The sequence below is a fragment of the Brachyhypopomus gauderio genome, chromosome 2, assembly GCF_052324685.1.
Source record: "Brachyhypopomus gauderio isolate BG-103 chromosome 2, BGAUD_0.2, whole genome shotgun sequence".
NCBI lineage: Eukaryota > Metazoa > Chordata > Actinopteri > Gymnotiformes > Hypopomidae > Brachyhypopomus > Brachyhypopomus gauderio.
In genome coordinates this window covers 13,901,595-13,918,110 of record NC_135212.1, presented here as the reverse complement: position 1 = coordinate 13,918,110, position 16,516 = coordinate 13,901,595, and the positions used below count along the sequence as shown (strand labels likewise).

Here is a 16,516-nt window from a genome sequence, read left to right as displayed (position 1 = left end):
ACTTTTTTTAATTCCTTAGCCACAACAGTTGGTTGGCAGTGAAAATCAGTAAATCTGACAAAGGTCACTGGGAGAGGAGAAGAGATGATAAGCATGTAACTGGTGTGATGAAGAGCAGGACTGAAAATCAACTAACTGCAAATCAAACGAGATAGAACAGTCAGAATACACAACTCCAAATCCAACCACCTGAGACAGACTTGCGCTTCGGTGTGAGGGTAATCTGGACAGATAATCCAATAACGGGCAGCAATATTACTGCAGCAAATCACCTCCAGAGCCGAGCTGTGGTCTTCAGTGCCAGCCAGAGATGACTTTCAAATCAATGCTATGCACAATTCATCTGTAATCAAAATGTCTCTGTCAAGAATCAGAAAAATACTTTGGTTCCAGAAAAAGCAAAGGCGTTATGTTTAGTGGTGTTAAAGGGTAATGGTAGTGGAGTATACCTCCAGCCTGGCCTACAGCACAGCTCTGTAGTAGGTCTTGAGTTTCCCTGGTTGGTAACCAGAAAGCTGAGTGGGAACTCCAAGATGAGTTGGCCCTGTTGCGCTGCAGATGCCATATCTACTTGTTCAAGGCCTGTGGCACATTATGTTGTCTACCAGAGTTGTTGTTGTCCCCTGTGGACACGTGCTGGATGCATTCTGGTTTCCAGCAGGCCTCTTCTTAATCGGTGTCAGCTGTGTTCTTGGGCTCCTGTCCGCTCATCCAGGGTCCATCCCATGAGCAGCGGTGGCATGCTGCTTGGTCGCTGGTTTGGGAGGTTTGGCCCGGAGCTGTCTGTATCATGCTTCCGCTATGTGCCAGACGTGTACTTTGGGATACAGCAAAAATTGACTGCTTCAATAATTTCAGTACTGCAGTAGTGAAAATGTTATTTTGAATGAGGCCACATACTCCTCAGTGTCCATGGAGCACACATACGTCTGGTCCATGGAACACGCACACAATTTATGGGCCATTGAGGCAGGCCAGGGCACGTGGGAGTAAGACACACGTTTTTGACATTTCTCAGTCCTGTATGATTTCTTAATAATTCAGAATGTTGGCTATTCTGGCTTCTCGTTCCTCATGTGAAGTAAAATCCATATTGCAGCAAAGAGTCTGTGTGTGTGTGTGGGTGGGTGTGTGTGTGAGGGAGAGAGAGAGAGAGAGAGAACATTTCTAGTAAGGTCATTTGCTTGCAAAATTGGTTATTTTTCTTTCTCTCTCTCTCTCTCTCTCTCTCTCTCTCTCTCTCTCTCTCTCTCTCTCTCTCTCTCTCTCTCTCTCTCTCTCTCTCTCTCTCTCTCTCTCTGCCTCCCTCTTTCTGTGATCTCACATGGCAGGATCAGATGGAAAGGCAGGACAGAGTGCCATCATGACAGGGTGCTCTGTGTAATGCAGTAAGCGGGAGAAGGAGAGAGATGGAGGGAGAAAGATTACTGCATGAGAATTGAGGTTAGGGGTAGGGTCAGGCGGGGTCAGCCTTGTGTATACAAAATGGATCACTCGTATGTTTACTGCCCAGCCTGAGGATGGACCTTGATGTTGCTTCATTGATCTAGTCATGTGGTATCAAGGGATGAAGTTCCTGAGGATCATGGGATTGCAGTCATAGAGGTGCTCTCAGAGATGAGTGTTGGTGACAGCATATGCCCATATGTTGTATATTCGTGTGTCAAATGTTTTTGTTATAGACATTAGCATTGGTCACTATAGACAGCGTTGTGGGCCCAGCGTGGACAGTGGAATGGGCCCAGTGGAGTGGGCGTGTGTTGGAGGGAATCATAATAGCAGTTAGGATGCTGCACTGTCTCCTTCTCTTGTGCCTGGATTAAGTGACCCAGTTAGAGAGAAAAAAAACCTCTGAGCTCTAAAGCGGAGATTAAGAAAGCATTAGGCCTACATTGGAAGAGAGAGTGAGTGTGTTGTCTGCATTTGTGTGTGCGCCAGTGTTTGTATGCATTTGTATGCGTGTGTGTGTGTGTGTGTGTGTGTGTGTGTGTGTGTGTGTGTGTGTGTCAGCCCACTCACCATCATTTTTGTGTCTTTCCCTTGTCTCTTAATCTGGAGTAGAACTCACTCTGACTGTGGTGCTAATCAGTGGTGATTTGCTAATGGCTGAGTTGGAGTCCAAACCTGTGAGGCTCCATGTTGGTGAGGATGAGATTGTGAGGAACGTTAGTGGCGGACAGTAAGAAGCCTTCAGTAGTGATTATGGTGAGGTTGGTGATTTTACAGTAGGCGAGATTAAGATTGAGAATAAGATAGTAGTGTTCTCATAGGTCCACATTGTCCCATCGTGTTTCAGATCTCTTCTAGAGGAGACCAAGGTTTCTTCACCAGCGTGTTTAGGGGTTTTGCCTTCGTCACATCTTGGGATCGAACCCCAGTTAAATATGCGTGCAGAATATTCATGGATTTCTATATTCATATTACATTAGTTAGCATTAATATTAGTATTAGCATTAGGATCTGCACAGCTGAATCTACCATTTCATTTCAAAGTTTATATGTATTATATGGGATGAATTTGTTTTAAATGCATTTTTATGTAGATGTTTGTATGTGTGTGTGTGTGTGTGTGTGTGTGTGCGTGCCCACCTGTTCTCTTCATGCTCTGCTGATTTGCACTGTCACCCAGGCAGGAGTAGAGAGCTAACACCCTGCCTGGGAGACAAAGAGAGAGAGATAGGAGTGAGTGCTATCGTTACTTTGGACTGAAATTTGTCTCAGCAGGCTGGCTAATCTATTACCTATTCTTATCATCCTTCACAGTGGGAAGGAGAGAAGGATATCTGTGATCCTCAGGTGATCCTGTGCTGTGTCTCTCTCTGTAATACACAATCATTCATATTTTTCAGTGTGTGCTCATTGAGTGTTGGATACCGTTAATTTGTTTTGGGAGGTTGAGACAGTTTTAAGGACGCCTGTTCGTTTTTGAAGTTTGCCTCTCCGCTCAGGGGAAATCAGCCAGCAGTGTGCTTCTCGTCGTGGCAAACACTACAGCAACCAGCAGAGCATAGTGGCATACATATAGAATGAGAGTGTACAATTTTGGACGTCAATCCAGACCATTGCAAATACAAAGAAGCATTAATGGGAGACAAGCCTGGTCACTTGAGGACAAGCCTGGTCACTTGAGGACAAGACTGGTCACTTGATTCCTTTGACCTGCATGCTCAACACCACAGTCAGAGTAAATGAGTAACTGGTCCAGGATCAGGTTTCGTTTGGCCATGTACATATTGTTTTGTCAGCCTTTAAATGGCACGGATGATCCCAAGTCACCACCACCTCAGCATGTCAGAGAAATGCACACCATCCAGCCTCCTATTCTAGCAGAGAAACTGAGAAGCTTATTTCCTTTTATGGATTTGGGATTGAATATGTTTGGCTGGATATTAAACTTCTTAAAAGGCAGATTGGAATTGTTCAAAGTCAGTGAGGTTTGTGATGTGTTATGAGTGATGACAGTTGTGTAAATGTGTTCTGTCCACTCACTGGACAGAAGAGGCAGATCACTCACTGGCATTTGCATTGATGTATCTCATTTACCATCACACCTCTAAGATTTCTGTATCTGTCTCTCTCATTACAAATGCAGACTGCATCCTGGAACATTTTTCTCTGGAAACTTGTAATATCACTCAGGAAGAAATGTTCAAGTAAACAGTTTAGGTGAGGACACTACTAGCACATCCAAGTTGCTGAGTGTTGTTTTTTAAATGATCATTTTAATAAAATTGCTTAGCATGAATCAGATGCTCGGGTGGCCTTCCTCTATAGATGCTGCTTAGGGCTATTGATGGACACCAGTACCTTCACTGTGTTCTTTTGAAGTGTTTTGTCACTTTAGAGGAAGGTTTATTCTCATTCAATACTCTGTCATTACTCAGCTTTGGCTTTCTGGCTGGTGTCTTTATTGCTTAGGGTTTAGGGATTTTGAGTCCTTCTTTCCTGATGATTTCCTGGAAAAAAAGTCAAGGTCCATGTCTGTCTGCTACGCCGGTCTTTGGGCAGAAAGCCTCACCCTGTACCTGTATACACAATATTGCACCTCCATACATAATGTTGATAATTATTGTCAGTTACAATTTATATATCTGACCTGAGAACATTTCTCAAGACGAGGTGTTTGTCTTTTTGATAACTTGGAAACCTCTAATACCTTTGAGCTGATCTACAAAGGTGTTCTAATCACTTGCCAAAATAAAATGTTTGGTAACAAGAAATGTGTGGAGATATCAATAAATGGAATTTGAATGTCTTGAGCCTAGGTGTATGTTAACCTTTGCCCTCTAATATAGGGGTATATTAGCACTTCTTGGGGTGTGAAAGTATGTCTGGTGTATCCAAGTTGGTTAGTATGTTTGTGTATAATGGTGGTGATGCATGCTGGTGAGTTGTTCGTGGTTTCTGTTCTACATCTGTGGGTGTGGTGTGACCCCTGCAGTCTGGCCCTGATGCTGCCAGCCATTTTGGTTCATGTAATGTGTGTTGTGGTTGTTTCTCTTTTGTGGTCGATTGTTTCCCGACCAGATTAATTCAACGCAAACCTATTCACTGATTTTGTAGTAGTGAATGCGATCACACTCGTACTGTAGGGGTGAATTTGATCAGCCTGACCAGTGGTCTTAAGAGTTCGCACATGCTGGATTGCTCAAAATTACCCAGCTGATTGTAACCCGGTCCAGCATCCCAAGAGCTGCTTATTATATATAGACTGTGGGGCTGTCAGAGAAGCAAGACTAGGGTTAGAGAGTTTCATAGAGGTGTGTGTGTGTGTGTGTGAAAGTCAAATTTATTCAGAGGTGGGCACTCCAGGTTGAGAGAGTAAAACTCCTTCCCAGGATTTTACTCAAGCTTGCTGGATTTTCTGATTAGTGCATGCCAGGTAAAATTAATGGAATCAACACAATCCAGGAAGCCTGAGCAAAATCTTGGACTTGTACTTTTAGAACCTGGAATGCCCACCTCTGAATTTATTCATACATTGCTTTTTACAACAGCCACTGTCAGTAGTTCGGGACATATTGATGATGTTCGGGATGTTGTGGACCCCACACTTGTGATCAGCACTAAGTCTGAAAACTCACTAAAACCACATGAGCACAATGGAGACAATGGAGCAACTAGACCCATGAACCAGAACCGAGACCTACCAGTCTCAATCTTACCAATACAAAAGTTTAAAAACTTACACTTTTGAAATTGTCTTTAGAGCTTTTTTTTTTTTTTTAAATAAATTTAAAGCTCTAGAAAAGTACATGGGCGTGTAAATTAGTGCATTATAGTGTTCATGGAGGGACTCTGGATGATCTAACTATGGCTGCACAGGTAAAAGGATAGATCCACAATGTTACACGGACATGACGGCTTCGTGTGTGTGTGTGTGTGTGAATGAAAGGCCCTGTGTGGTGGTAGGACATGTTTGAGGTATCAGAGACAGAGTTGGGGGGTGGTGGTAATTTAGTTGTGCTGTATAGTGTGATAAGTGGGGTTTAGCAGATGATGGTGGGCAGGCTATCTGCTTCAGTGAGCACAAAGCACAGAAACGTAGATGCTACAGTAGAACCGTGCCTGACGTCAATATGAGTTCCGCTTTTCTCACACTGACTAAAACTAGTCCTAATCTTGCCTGTTTTTTGCTGTCATGGATTAAAACTACACCTAATCTGGCACATCACTGGCCTGTGCATCTGCATGTCTAATATCAAATCAAATCAAATTTTATTTATATAGCGCTTTTTACAACAGTTGTTGTCACAAAGCAGCTTTACAAGTGCCGAGTCCTAGCCCCCAGTGAGCAAGCCAAAGGCGACAGTGGCAAGGAAAAACTCCCTAGTTTTTTTTTGCATGAGGAAGAAACCTTGAGAGGAACCAAGACTCAGGGGGGGAGCCCATCCTCCTCTGGCCGACACCGGTCACCATGACAACAACAACAATATAGACAGAATGTAGACAGAATGTAAAAGATGCAATAATGTCCATTTAGACAGAATATAAAAGATGTAATAATGTCCATCATGGTGTAGGCATCCGGTTAGGCAGGAGGTGGCCGGCCCAGGATGGATCGCTTGTCTCTCCTCATCTCATTATTCCTCAAGCAGGCGGGCAGCCATGTGGAGAAATGAAACAGGGAAAATTAGCTCTGTATGAGGACATGTACAGGACAGGTAAAATTATAAACATTTCTGGAGTGTGGCAGCAACTCCGGCACTAAGTTAAATTATTACAGCCTAGCTAAAAAAGGCAGAACCAGAAGGTAACATAGGCTTGGGGGCATTCTGAGACAATGGCATCCGTCCACTGCACTGTCAACAAACTTGAGTGACCACGAGCAGTGACAGGATGACAGCACCAACACCCCAGTCTACCATAAAACCCTTCGTCTATGAACCCCTGGATCTGTACCTTTATCTAAGGGGGATATTAATTATCAAACGCTAGACTAAATAAGTGGGTTTTCAACCTAGATTTAAAGATTGTGACTGTGTCAGAGTCCCGGACACATTTAGGAAGATTATTCCAAAGCTGGGGGGCCTTATAAGAAAAGGCTCTTCCCCCTGCTGTTACCTTGTTAATTTGTGGAACTAATAACAGACCAGCACCCTGTGATCTTAGTTGACGTGGGGGTTCATAGTAGGAAATAAGTTCCTGGAGGTATTCAGGAGCAAGCCCGTGTAGTGCTTTATATGCTAATAATAGAATTTTAAAATCAATACGAAATTTAACTGGAAGCCAATGCAGGGCTGATAGGACTGGTCTAATATGCTGAAATTTTCTAGTTCTGGTCAGAACTCTAGCTGCGGCATTTTGAACTATTTGAAGTTTATTTAGATTCCTATTTGAACATCCTGACAGTAGTGAATTGCAGTAGTCTAGTCTAGAGCTAACAAAGGCGTGCACCAATTTTTCTGCATCATCCTGTGATAATGCATTTCTTAATTTGGCAATATTGCGGAGATGTAGAAAAGCTATCCTAGTAGTATTATCTATATATTTATCAAATGATAGGTCAGAGTCGAGTATGATGCCTAGGTTTTTGGCTACTGTGCCAGGTGTAATGGGATAGTCTGCAAGATTAAGAATTAAATTTGGAATTTTCTGTCTTGCGGCCTTAGGGCCCACAAGGAGAACTTCTGTTTTGTCCTCATTTAATTGTAGGAAGTTTAGAGACATCCAGCATTTAATATCTCTTACACAGGCCTCAATTTTTCCTAAACTGAGTTTGTCATCGGGTTTGGCTGATACGTAAAATTGAGTGTCATCCGCATAGCAGTGAAAATTGACACCATGTTTGTTTATAACTGTGCCCAATGGCAGCATATATAATGTAAATAATAGTGGTCCTAAGATGGAGCCTTGCGGGACCCCATATTTAACCATTTTACGTTTGGATGAAATATTATTGAGCTCTACAAACTGATAGCGATTTGTTAAGTAAGACTGAAACCATGAAAGGGCTGTGCCTGAGACTCCAACCCAGTGTTCTAACCTTTCTAGCAAGATCCTATGATCAATTGTGTCGAAAGCTGCACTAAGATCAAGAAGCACTAACAGTGATACATAGCCTTGATCTGATGCAAGGAGGAGATCATTTGTTACTTTAACTAATGCTGTTTCAGTACTGTGATGGGGCCTAAAACCAGATTGGAACTTTTCAAATATGTGATGCCTATGCAGATATAGGCATAATTGCTGGGCAACAGCTTTTTCTATGATCTTAGATATAAATGATGTGTTTGAAATGGGACTATAATTAGATAGTACAGTAGGATCAAGATTTGGTTTCTTGATCAGAGGTTTAATAACTGCTAATTTACATGATTTGGGCATGTGACCTATTGTAATGGATGAGTTAACTATAGTTAGAAGAGGTTCAGTTACAGCTGGTAATACTTCTTTTAATAACTTTGAGGGAACTGAGTCTAGTGTGCAGGTAGTACAATTTAAGGAAGAAATTATTTTCTCTAATTCTGATTTTGGGAGTGGATGAAAAGCATCAAGTTTTTCTCCCGGTATGTAATTTAAATCAATATCAACCAGACCAGATGACATACCAGTTGTATTGCTAATAAAGGGTTTTATATTTTGTCTAATATTCTCTATTTTATTATCAAAGAAATCTATAAATACATTACTAGTGAGGTTTACTGGAATCTGAGGTTCTGTGCCTGCTTGATTTTTTGTAAGTTTAGAAATAGTATTAAAAAGAAATCTAGGATTGTTTTTATTTTTCTCTATCAGTGAGGCTAAGTATGCTGAGCGTGCTTTAGTGAGTGCCCGTTTGTAGTCAATAATGCTATCCTTCCAGGCACAGTGGAATACTTCCAATTTAGTAGATCGCCATTTCCGCTCTAATTTACGTGCTATTTGTTTTAAGTTTCTAATTTGGTCAGTGTACCACGGGGCGAGCTTTTTGGATCTAGCTTTTTTATATTTTAGTGGAGCTACTATATCTAGAGCTGATCTGCAGGTATTCTCTAAGTAGTCGGTTAGACTATCTAACTCTCCTGGATCGGATGGCGAGTGGGCTAAAGCAGTTAAGTCAGGGAGGGTTTCAATAAACTGTGTTGCTGTTGATGAATTTATCGAGCGCTTTATACACTGCCAAGGAGACAGACGGGTATTTATGTTAAGGTGAAAATCGAATTTGACTAAATAGTGATCGGAGATTGCTACGGTTTGCGGGAGTATGTTTATATTATCTACGTCGATACCCAGCGTTAATATTAGATCTAGGGTATGATTTCGATAATGTGTAGGTCCTACTACGTTTTGTTTAATGCCGACAGAGTTCAATATAGAAGTAAAAGCCCTTGTCAGTGGATCCTCCGCATTATCAAAGTGTATGTTAGTCTCCTACCATTATTATTTTGTCACTACATACTGCTAAATTTGCTGCAAAATCGGTGAAATCATTTAAGAAATCTGAGTAAGGCCCTGGTGGTCTGTATACATTGGTTAGGGAAAATGTACTTTTATTTTCAGATGGACTAATTACATTAATAGACTGCATCTCAAATGAGTTTGAGATATCTAAGTATTTCTGATGAATTTCTAAACAATCACGATAGATTATACATATTCCACCTCCTCTGCCTGACAGTCTAGGTCTATGTATATAACTATATCCCACAGGAGTGGCTTCGTTTAGAGTTAAATAATCACCAGATTGAACCCACGTTTCAGATAGACATAGAATATCAATTTTCTGGTCTGTTATTAGTTCATTTACAAAAACTGCTTTTGAGTTGAGCGATCGAATATTGATTATTCCAATTTTCAGATCGGTCATATAGGTTGTAATAATTTGATGTGAAGTCTGAATATTAGTTAAAAACTTAGGGCGGACTATTTTCTTATGACTTAATTTAACCCGGGGCACAGACACAGTCTCAATCCTATGGGATCTTGGTGACTCCTCTAAGCAGCTCACAGACAGACGGTTTAGCCCGTTAGTCTGCGGCCTGGTCGCGACTCTGGTTAGTCAGCAGCTCCTAGTACTACACTGCCCACTAACTAACAGACTACGGGCTATGCTGCAAGATAACAGGGCAGCGCCATCCCAGGTGGGGTGGACACCGTCCCTGCCTAAAAGACCAGGCTTGCCCTCGAACTCTTCCCAATTATTAATAAAGCCCACTTGATTTTCGGAGCACCACTTGGACATCCAGCGGTTTCGCGACGTGAGCTTGCTGTATTGCTCATCACCGCGCCGCATTGGGATGGGGCCAGAGCAGATTACGGCATCGGACATCGTCTGGGCTAATTTAACCACCTCTTTAACATTAGCCTTAGTCACCTCTGACTGCCGCAGACGTATATTGTTGGCCCCTACATGTATAACTATCCTAGAGAATCGTTTATGGGCTAACAGTCTAAGGTTGCCACTAATGTCCGGCGCTCTGGCTCCCGGTAAACAACTAACTGTAACCGCTGGTGCCCCTACAGGAATAGCGACTTTCACGTGTCGGACTATAGAGTCTCCTATGACCAGAGTCTCCTCAGAGGGTGTAGCACTGAGTGGGGCAAACCTATTTGACACGTGAACCGGTGAGTGGTGCTCTGGTGGGCTAGCGCTGGCGTTAGCGGTAGCTGCAGCCCTCGCTTTCCGACTACGCCGCCGAGACGTCACCCATTCGCCCCGCTGTGAGGGCTCTATCGCCGGAGTCGCGGAGGCGCTAGTTCTCCCTGGCGCGTCCACACCTACTACAGACCCTGTCCCTGTCTCTCTATCCCTCAATAATGAGTGGACGCGTCGCTCTAAGCTTTCCACTTTCGCCACGAGAGGATTAACTAGTTTGCACCTCTCACAAATACTACCACTATTACTGTCGGTGGCGAAAGGGTCTAGACTGAACATGCCACACTCCGAACACGGGAACAAACCAACACCAGCCATGAATAAATCAAAACACTTACCGTGTCTAGCCGATATATAAACTTACGCTAGCTGATTTGTGAAGGCAGAAAGTTGGTCAGCGGCCGGAATAAAACCTGTAAAATTTATCTAGGAAGGCAAAAAGTAAAGATTAGCACGTAAATAGATTATTATACTTTAGAAAACAATTTCAAAAATTCGCTCCGCAACAGCGTCGGCAGGAAGCAGCGTCACACAGGAAGGCTAATATGATTTCACCACAGGCTGAGGCACATGCCAGCAGTTACAAATAAGGGTATGTTTGCATAACATGGCCTGTGTGTGTGTGTGAGGTAGGGGTAGGTGCAAATATAGATGGAGATCTTGATTGGTTCTCAACTAGGAGTGTTTAGGGCAGGGGTGCTCATTACGTCGAAGGAAGTGTCGGTCGATCGCGAAGGAATGTGCGTAGATCGCGTCACATAAAATAGTAGTAGATGAATCGCACATCTGCACTGACGGTTGTATTTTGATTGACATTCACGGTAGCCAATCTGCAATCCACTCAACAAATTACGTTCGCCACCCCCCCCCGCTCAACAAATTACGTTCGCCCGCCACCCCGGTAGATCTTTCTGACTTGGTCATCTTATAAGTAGCTCGCAAGCTGAAAACTGTGGGCACCCCTGGTTTAGGGTATTATGGCTGAACGCATCCAACAGCCTGCCATTAAGAGAACCCTTGGTGGTAAGAGAGGGCGGACACAAACTCAAACTCTTATTGTGCACAAATCCATAATCAGAGTAGTTAGTACAGTCCATGGTCATATTGTATGAGCGATCTGACATTGAAACATCACCCACATGTAAAGACCTAGAAGAAACACTACCAAAATAACATACTGAAGAAACATTACCACAAAGACGAAACCAGAATACCAGGAACAAGGCTGAAACGCACACGTTCACAAAACGCGCTTTTCCATTCACAAAAACCATCAACACTAGAGACCAAGCACGGGGTTGAATGCATTAAAACTAAAAAAGGAACTCCTGAACACACTAATGAGGGGCGGGGTTACAGAACACGGTGAGGGACCAAGATGGAAAGCACATGGCCACATAAGCAAAACACATTTGACAGGTGGAGGCGGGAATAGATGTGACTCAGTTCATGTCATATGTGCGTCTACCCAGGTCTGTGAGGGCCTTGTGGTGGAAAAGAACCATTAAGGAAGTTGTAACACTAATATGATGTAATTTTTTTATGAAGTTGTCTTGCTAATGTAACGGGTGTGTGTGTGTGTGTCGTGAGTCTTGTGATCGTCATCTATACAGTCCTGACACACCCGTAATACCTCTGCGTTGTGTTCTGGGTGTCCGTAGTATGGGAAGGGGAAGAATGAACTCTGAGGTGATCAGTGCTGGTAACTATTGCTGCTTTACTTCAAGGGTCTATATGCAAAGAAATAATAAACAATCATTGAAGACAATGTGTACAGCGAGTTTTTTTCCACACAGGCAAGCCGTCGACAGACACACTCATGTACCGAGGCCTACAGTTCCCTCCTAGCAGATAACGCACATGGAAAATTAGTTTGAGCACATGTTCGACAGAAAAACTAGAAAAGCAGCGCTTTCCCCTCTATTTACTCTTATAGGACTAACATAAAATATGCGTCACACAGTATTACGAATGATTTAACATCACACTAGTTTTAGAGTAATTTCAGGCTTTACAAAACACCTTTATATGGAGAACATGAAAAAACACTGACCTCCTCTCAGCTCGTAACCCGCGGACTGAGAGGCTAACCGGAAAAGGTGTTGCAGCTAGCTTTCTCTTAAAGAGACAGTACAGGTATTAGGCAAACTTCGGCCTGAAATTAAATTATGACGTTGCAGTGCATTTAGTAGTGTTTATTTTGACTGGGTTACACTAATGACACACGGTGTTGGAAGCACCAAACTCATCTTCCACAGAAAGCTTGTGTAGGGGGTTCAGCTACAAATCCTTTAGGTATAATTTTTTACCTTAATTATTAATCAGTGTCATTAATGAAAATCTTGTATTCAAATTAAACCAGAATCACAACATTTAGTTCTCAACTAAAAATAATTAATGGTTTGGTATCTGAAGGATTTAACTATGAACTCTTTAGAGGTTTTGGCAACAACCACTTTTTGAATGATAAAAATACAATTTGGTGAAAATAAATGATACGTTTATTTAAAATTTCCTCGTGGAATTTGGAGGGAATTTCCATCACAGGTTCGTTGTTGATAAAAAGCGATGTCATCCAGGTGTACCAGTAATCATCCTTCTGGTTATGACGTCCATGAATGCGAGTCTCGTCCACGGTTTAACGATGGGGAATTGATCGCCTTTGTTTCAGTCCATGTGGCCGCGCTAGCAAGCTTGAGAGAAGTATTGTAGTTCGGTGAATGTTGCCACGGTAACGTTGATCAGCCATTAGATTACACCGTAACTCGGGCTCGTTAATTAAGAAATATGACTTTCTGAGGTTTGCTAGGTCTTGCTCTCTCTACCAGATTAAAGAGCCCCCTCTTTGGTAAAGCAGACAGAGATCTAATGAAGTTGGGGTGTACCATTGTGTGAGTACAGGTTATACTGGTGTAACAATCTGTGGGTATAGGTTTACTGGTGTATCAGTGTGTAGGTACAGGATTACCGTTGTACCAGTTTGGGGAAGGTTTAGTGGTTTACCATTACAGAGGGGTACAGGTTCACTGGTCTATCAGTGTGGGGCTACGGGTTTACTAGTGTACCAGTTTGTGGTTATATGTTAAGTGGGTAAGTGAACCAATTCAGAGGGGTATAGACTTACTGGTGTACAAGTGTGGGAGTACAGGTTTACAGGTGTACCAGTACCGGTTTACTGGTTCACCACTGCAGGTCTTTGTGATGTGGCATGGCCACAGCCCTTTACTGTTTCTCAGTTTGATGGTGTCAGATAGTCCTGAATGGCATGTCTCAGCTCATCAGGACTAAATACAGACACAAACACCCTTCCAGCATGTCAAGTGTGTGTGTGTGTGTGTGTGTGTGTGTGTGTGTGTATAAGTGTGTAAGAGACAAGATGTGTCACAAGGACAGAGCTTATCAGAATGTTGCTATTTATAAAGATGAAAAAAATGTAAATGTGCCATGTTTGTCAATTGTGATTTTCAACCCAATCGAAATTTGTCCTCCGCATTTCCCATCTGTGCAATTAAAACACACACACTAGTGACTACTAGGGGGCTGTGGTGCACACATACCCAGAGTGGCGGGCATCCCTAGCCCGGCATACGGGGAGCAGTTGGGGTTAGGTGACTTGCTCAAGGGCACCTAAGTCATGGCCTGGGGCCTGTGAATCAAATGTTTATCAGAGATGTTTACTCCTGTGTGCTGGGAAAAGCATAGCAGACTGGGGAAAGGGTAATTCCTCTGACGACTTGTGTGTAGTGATTGTGGTTGTCTCTGACTGTCTCTCAGGTGATGATGTTGTGATGACAGATTTGAAATTTGGAATTTTGTTTTGTATTTTTACTTGTTTTACATTTTTCACAGTTGGTGTTTTCATTTTAATAATCATTCAGCAGAATGATTGAATGAATGAATGGTTAAATGACGGAATGGTAAAAAAATAACGTCAATACACATGAATCACATGGAAATGGTTTATTTCAAAATCTTAATATTGGTTATTCATTTTTTGGTTTTTTAATTTTCTGTATCAGACTTAAACAATGTACCAACATTCATAGTCTCTTTGTTACTCTGGTTTCAATATCCCACTTCTGAATCAGAATCAGCATTCAAAACACTGCTAACATCTACTGCATAAATCTATATCAGCAAATTACCAACGCAATGACAGCAACAATGAAGCTGCATCTAAATTACTATTACTACTGTATTACTATACAGTAGTACTACTGTAATACTATACTACTGTATTACTATACTACTGTAACAGACATATCAGCATACTTTTATTTTGTTTAAGTGGAGTACAGTGATTTCATCTAGGTAGCAGATACATCTGAATTCCTAAAATTCTACAATCAATAAATTTTTGAATATTGTTTGTTTTGGACATTAGTATTTAAACTACATTTGATAAACATCTGTAACATTCACAATGAAGTTGATGTTTGAAATGCTGTTGATCGTGGTTTGAACGTTCAAAGTTTCTTTGGCTGTGGGTGGTGAATGTCATCTGTGCTAATGTCATGTATATTTGTTTAAAAAAATCCCTGTTACCTGAGAATCTCCTCTTTATTGCATATAGAGCTCTGTGAGCTTTTTCTTTTATTGCACTTTACTGCCTTGCTAACATTCCCTGATGCATTAATGATGAGACCGAGGTAAGTGACAGACTCTCTGTCACTTAGCTTGTCACTTGTCTCATTCTCTCGCTAACATTCTCACACTCTGTCAAACACTCACTCTTTCACACAATATATGTCAAATACTCTCACTCTCTCTGTGTCACACACTCACTCTGTCACTCTCTCTCACTCTAACACACACACACTCTCTCTGCGAAACACTCATCCCCTATCTCTTTCTCTCTTTTTCAGGGTCTGGTGATTGAGCGTGTTGGAAGGAAGCCATTGTTGATTTTCGGTTTCTGTGCGATGGCTGTGTGCTTCAGTCTCCTCACCATCTTCTTGCATTTCCAGGTCAGTAGGCATATGATATGAGGTCACAGGTCACAGTTCTGGTGACATGGCTGCAGTGTAAATGTAATGTAGGAAAATGAGAGAAAGAATGACCACAGTCCTAAAACCTTCAGACTTTTAAGGTTTTCCTGCTAGTGCGTCACCATGTGCTGTTTGATGAATGTTGCTTCTAAAACTGCATTAGCACTCTGCCAGTACGAACAGCAGAAATGTTCTGTGTAACTTGGCCTTGACTACTGGGGGTACATACACATACTACAACACACACACACACACACACACACACACACACACACTACTACTCAGGTTAGGGTTATTAAAACCATAAGGTCAGTGCTCATTAGCAGAAGTCTCAGTGGGTGCATGCCCAGGTGAGCCCACCTGTATCCCCCAACACTGTGGGTTTCCCTTTAAGGACAGACACAAGTAGGGCTGCATTATGGGCTTCATTAAGTGGTAAATCAGCAATGCTCATTTATACACAATCAAATCGAAGACCAGTTTTGTAATGGGCATTTCCTGGAGCTGAATAACATCAGTCCCCAATTCCCACAGCAGCAGTAGAGAGGTACATCATTAGGGTTAATGACCATGGCTTCTTGTCTGTTATATAAGCATCTCAGTCAAATATTGTGAATATATCCTAGAGGTTGGAAATGCTGTTGATCCATTATGTATGGATTTCACTGCTGAACATTCTTATACAGAACGACGCTCTTTAGGTCATAAGCCTTGTGGGAAAGCAGGCTTCAAACTGACCTCAGTGAGGATGTAACTGCACATGGTTTTTTTCCTAATCCCCGCCTAGGGAGTTTTCTCTTGCCACTGTTGCTCATTAGGGATCTAGACCCTTGCCATTCTAAATCTGCTTTGTGATAACATATGATGTATAAATCAAATTGTAAATAAATCTGATTTTGACTCTGAAGATGTAATCTCCACTCCTGACCTCACTGAAGATGTAATCTCCTCTCCTGACCTCACTGAAGATATACCTTAACTCCTGACCTCCCTGAAGATATAACCTTAACTCCTGACCTCAATTAAATTTTAACCTTCACTCCTAGTAGATTAGCCAGATTAAGACTCTGCTTCAGTGAGTATGCTACAGTGAGTATGCTACAGTGCTATAATGCTTTGAGTATGATACTGCCCAGGCTACTTTGTCTCAGTCCCTCCATGCTCCACTCCAGTATTAGCATGACCATCACTTTACTCATTCCTTCACTAGAAGCTTAGATGTGGCTTCTTTCATGTAGCCAAAGGCAGAACATAATAGGTGGATACTCTGCAATACATTGTGCACACATATGCACACATGCAAGCAGGCACCCAATCCCCCTACACCACGATCCCTGTGCTTCGCTTGTCACGGTTCCATTCAGGTGCGCTCCACTGTCTTGGTCCCATTCAGGTCCTCCCATTGTCACGGTTCCATTCAGGTCCGCTCCACTGTCTCGGTCCCATTCAG

At 42.3% G+C, this 16,516-nt stretch overlaps 1 protein-coding gene across 7 annotated transcripts in view; it reads left to right on the top strand.

The window, feature by feature from the left end:
• Positions 1-16,516, top strand: part of slc2a9l2 (solute carrier family 2 member 9, like 2) — a 268,703-nt gene that overhangs the window by 133,018 nt on the left and 119,169 nt on the right. For all 7 annotated transcript variants that reach the window (XM_076987952.1, XM_076987944.1, XM_076987918.1 and 4 more), the window contains one exon: positions 14,944-15,045. In XM_076987952.1, coding sequence (XP_076844067.1) covers positions 14,944-15,045 — 102 coding nt within the window. The remainder of the gene's footprint in view (positions 1-14,943; positions 15,046-16,516) is intronic.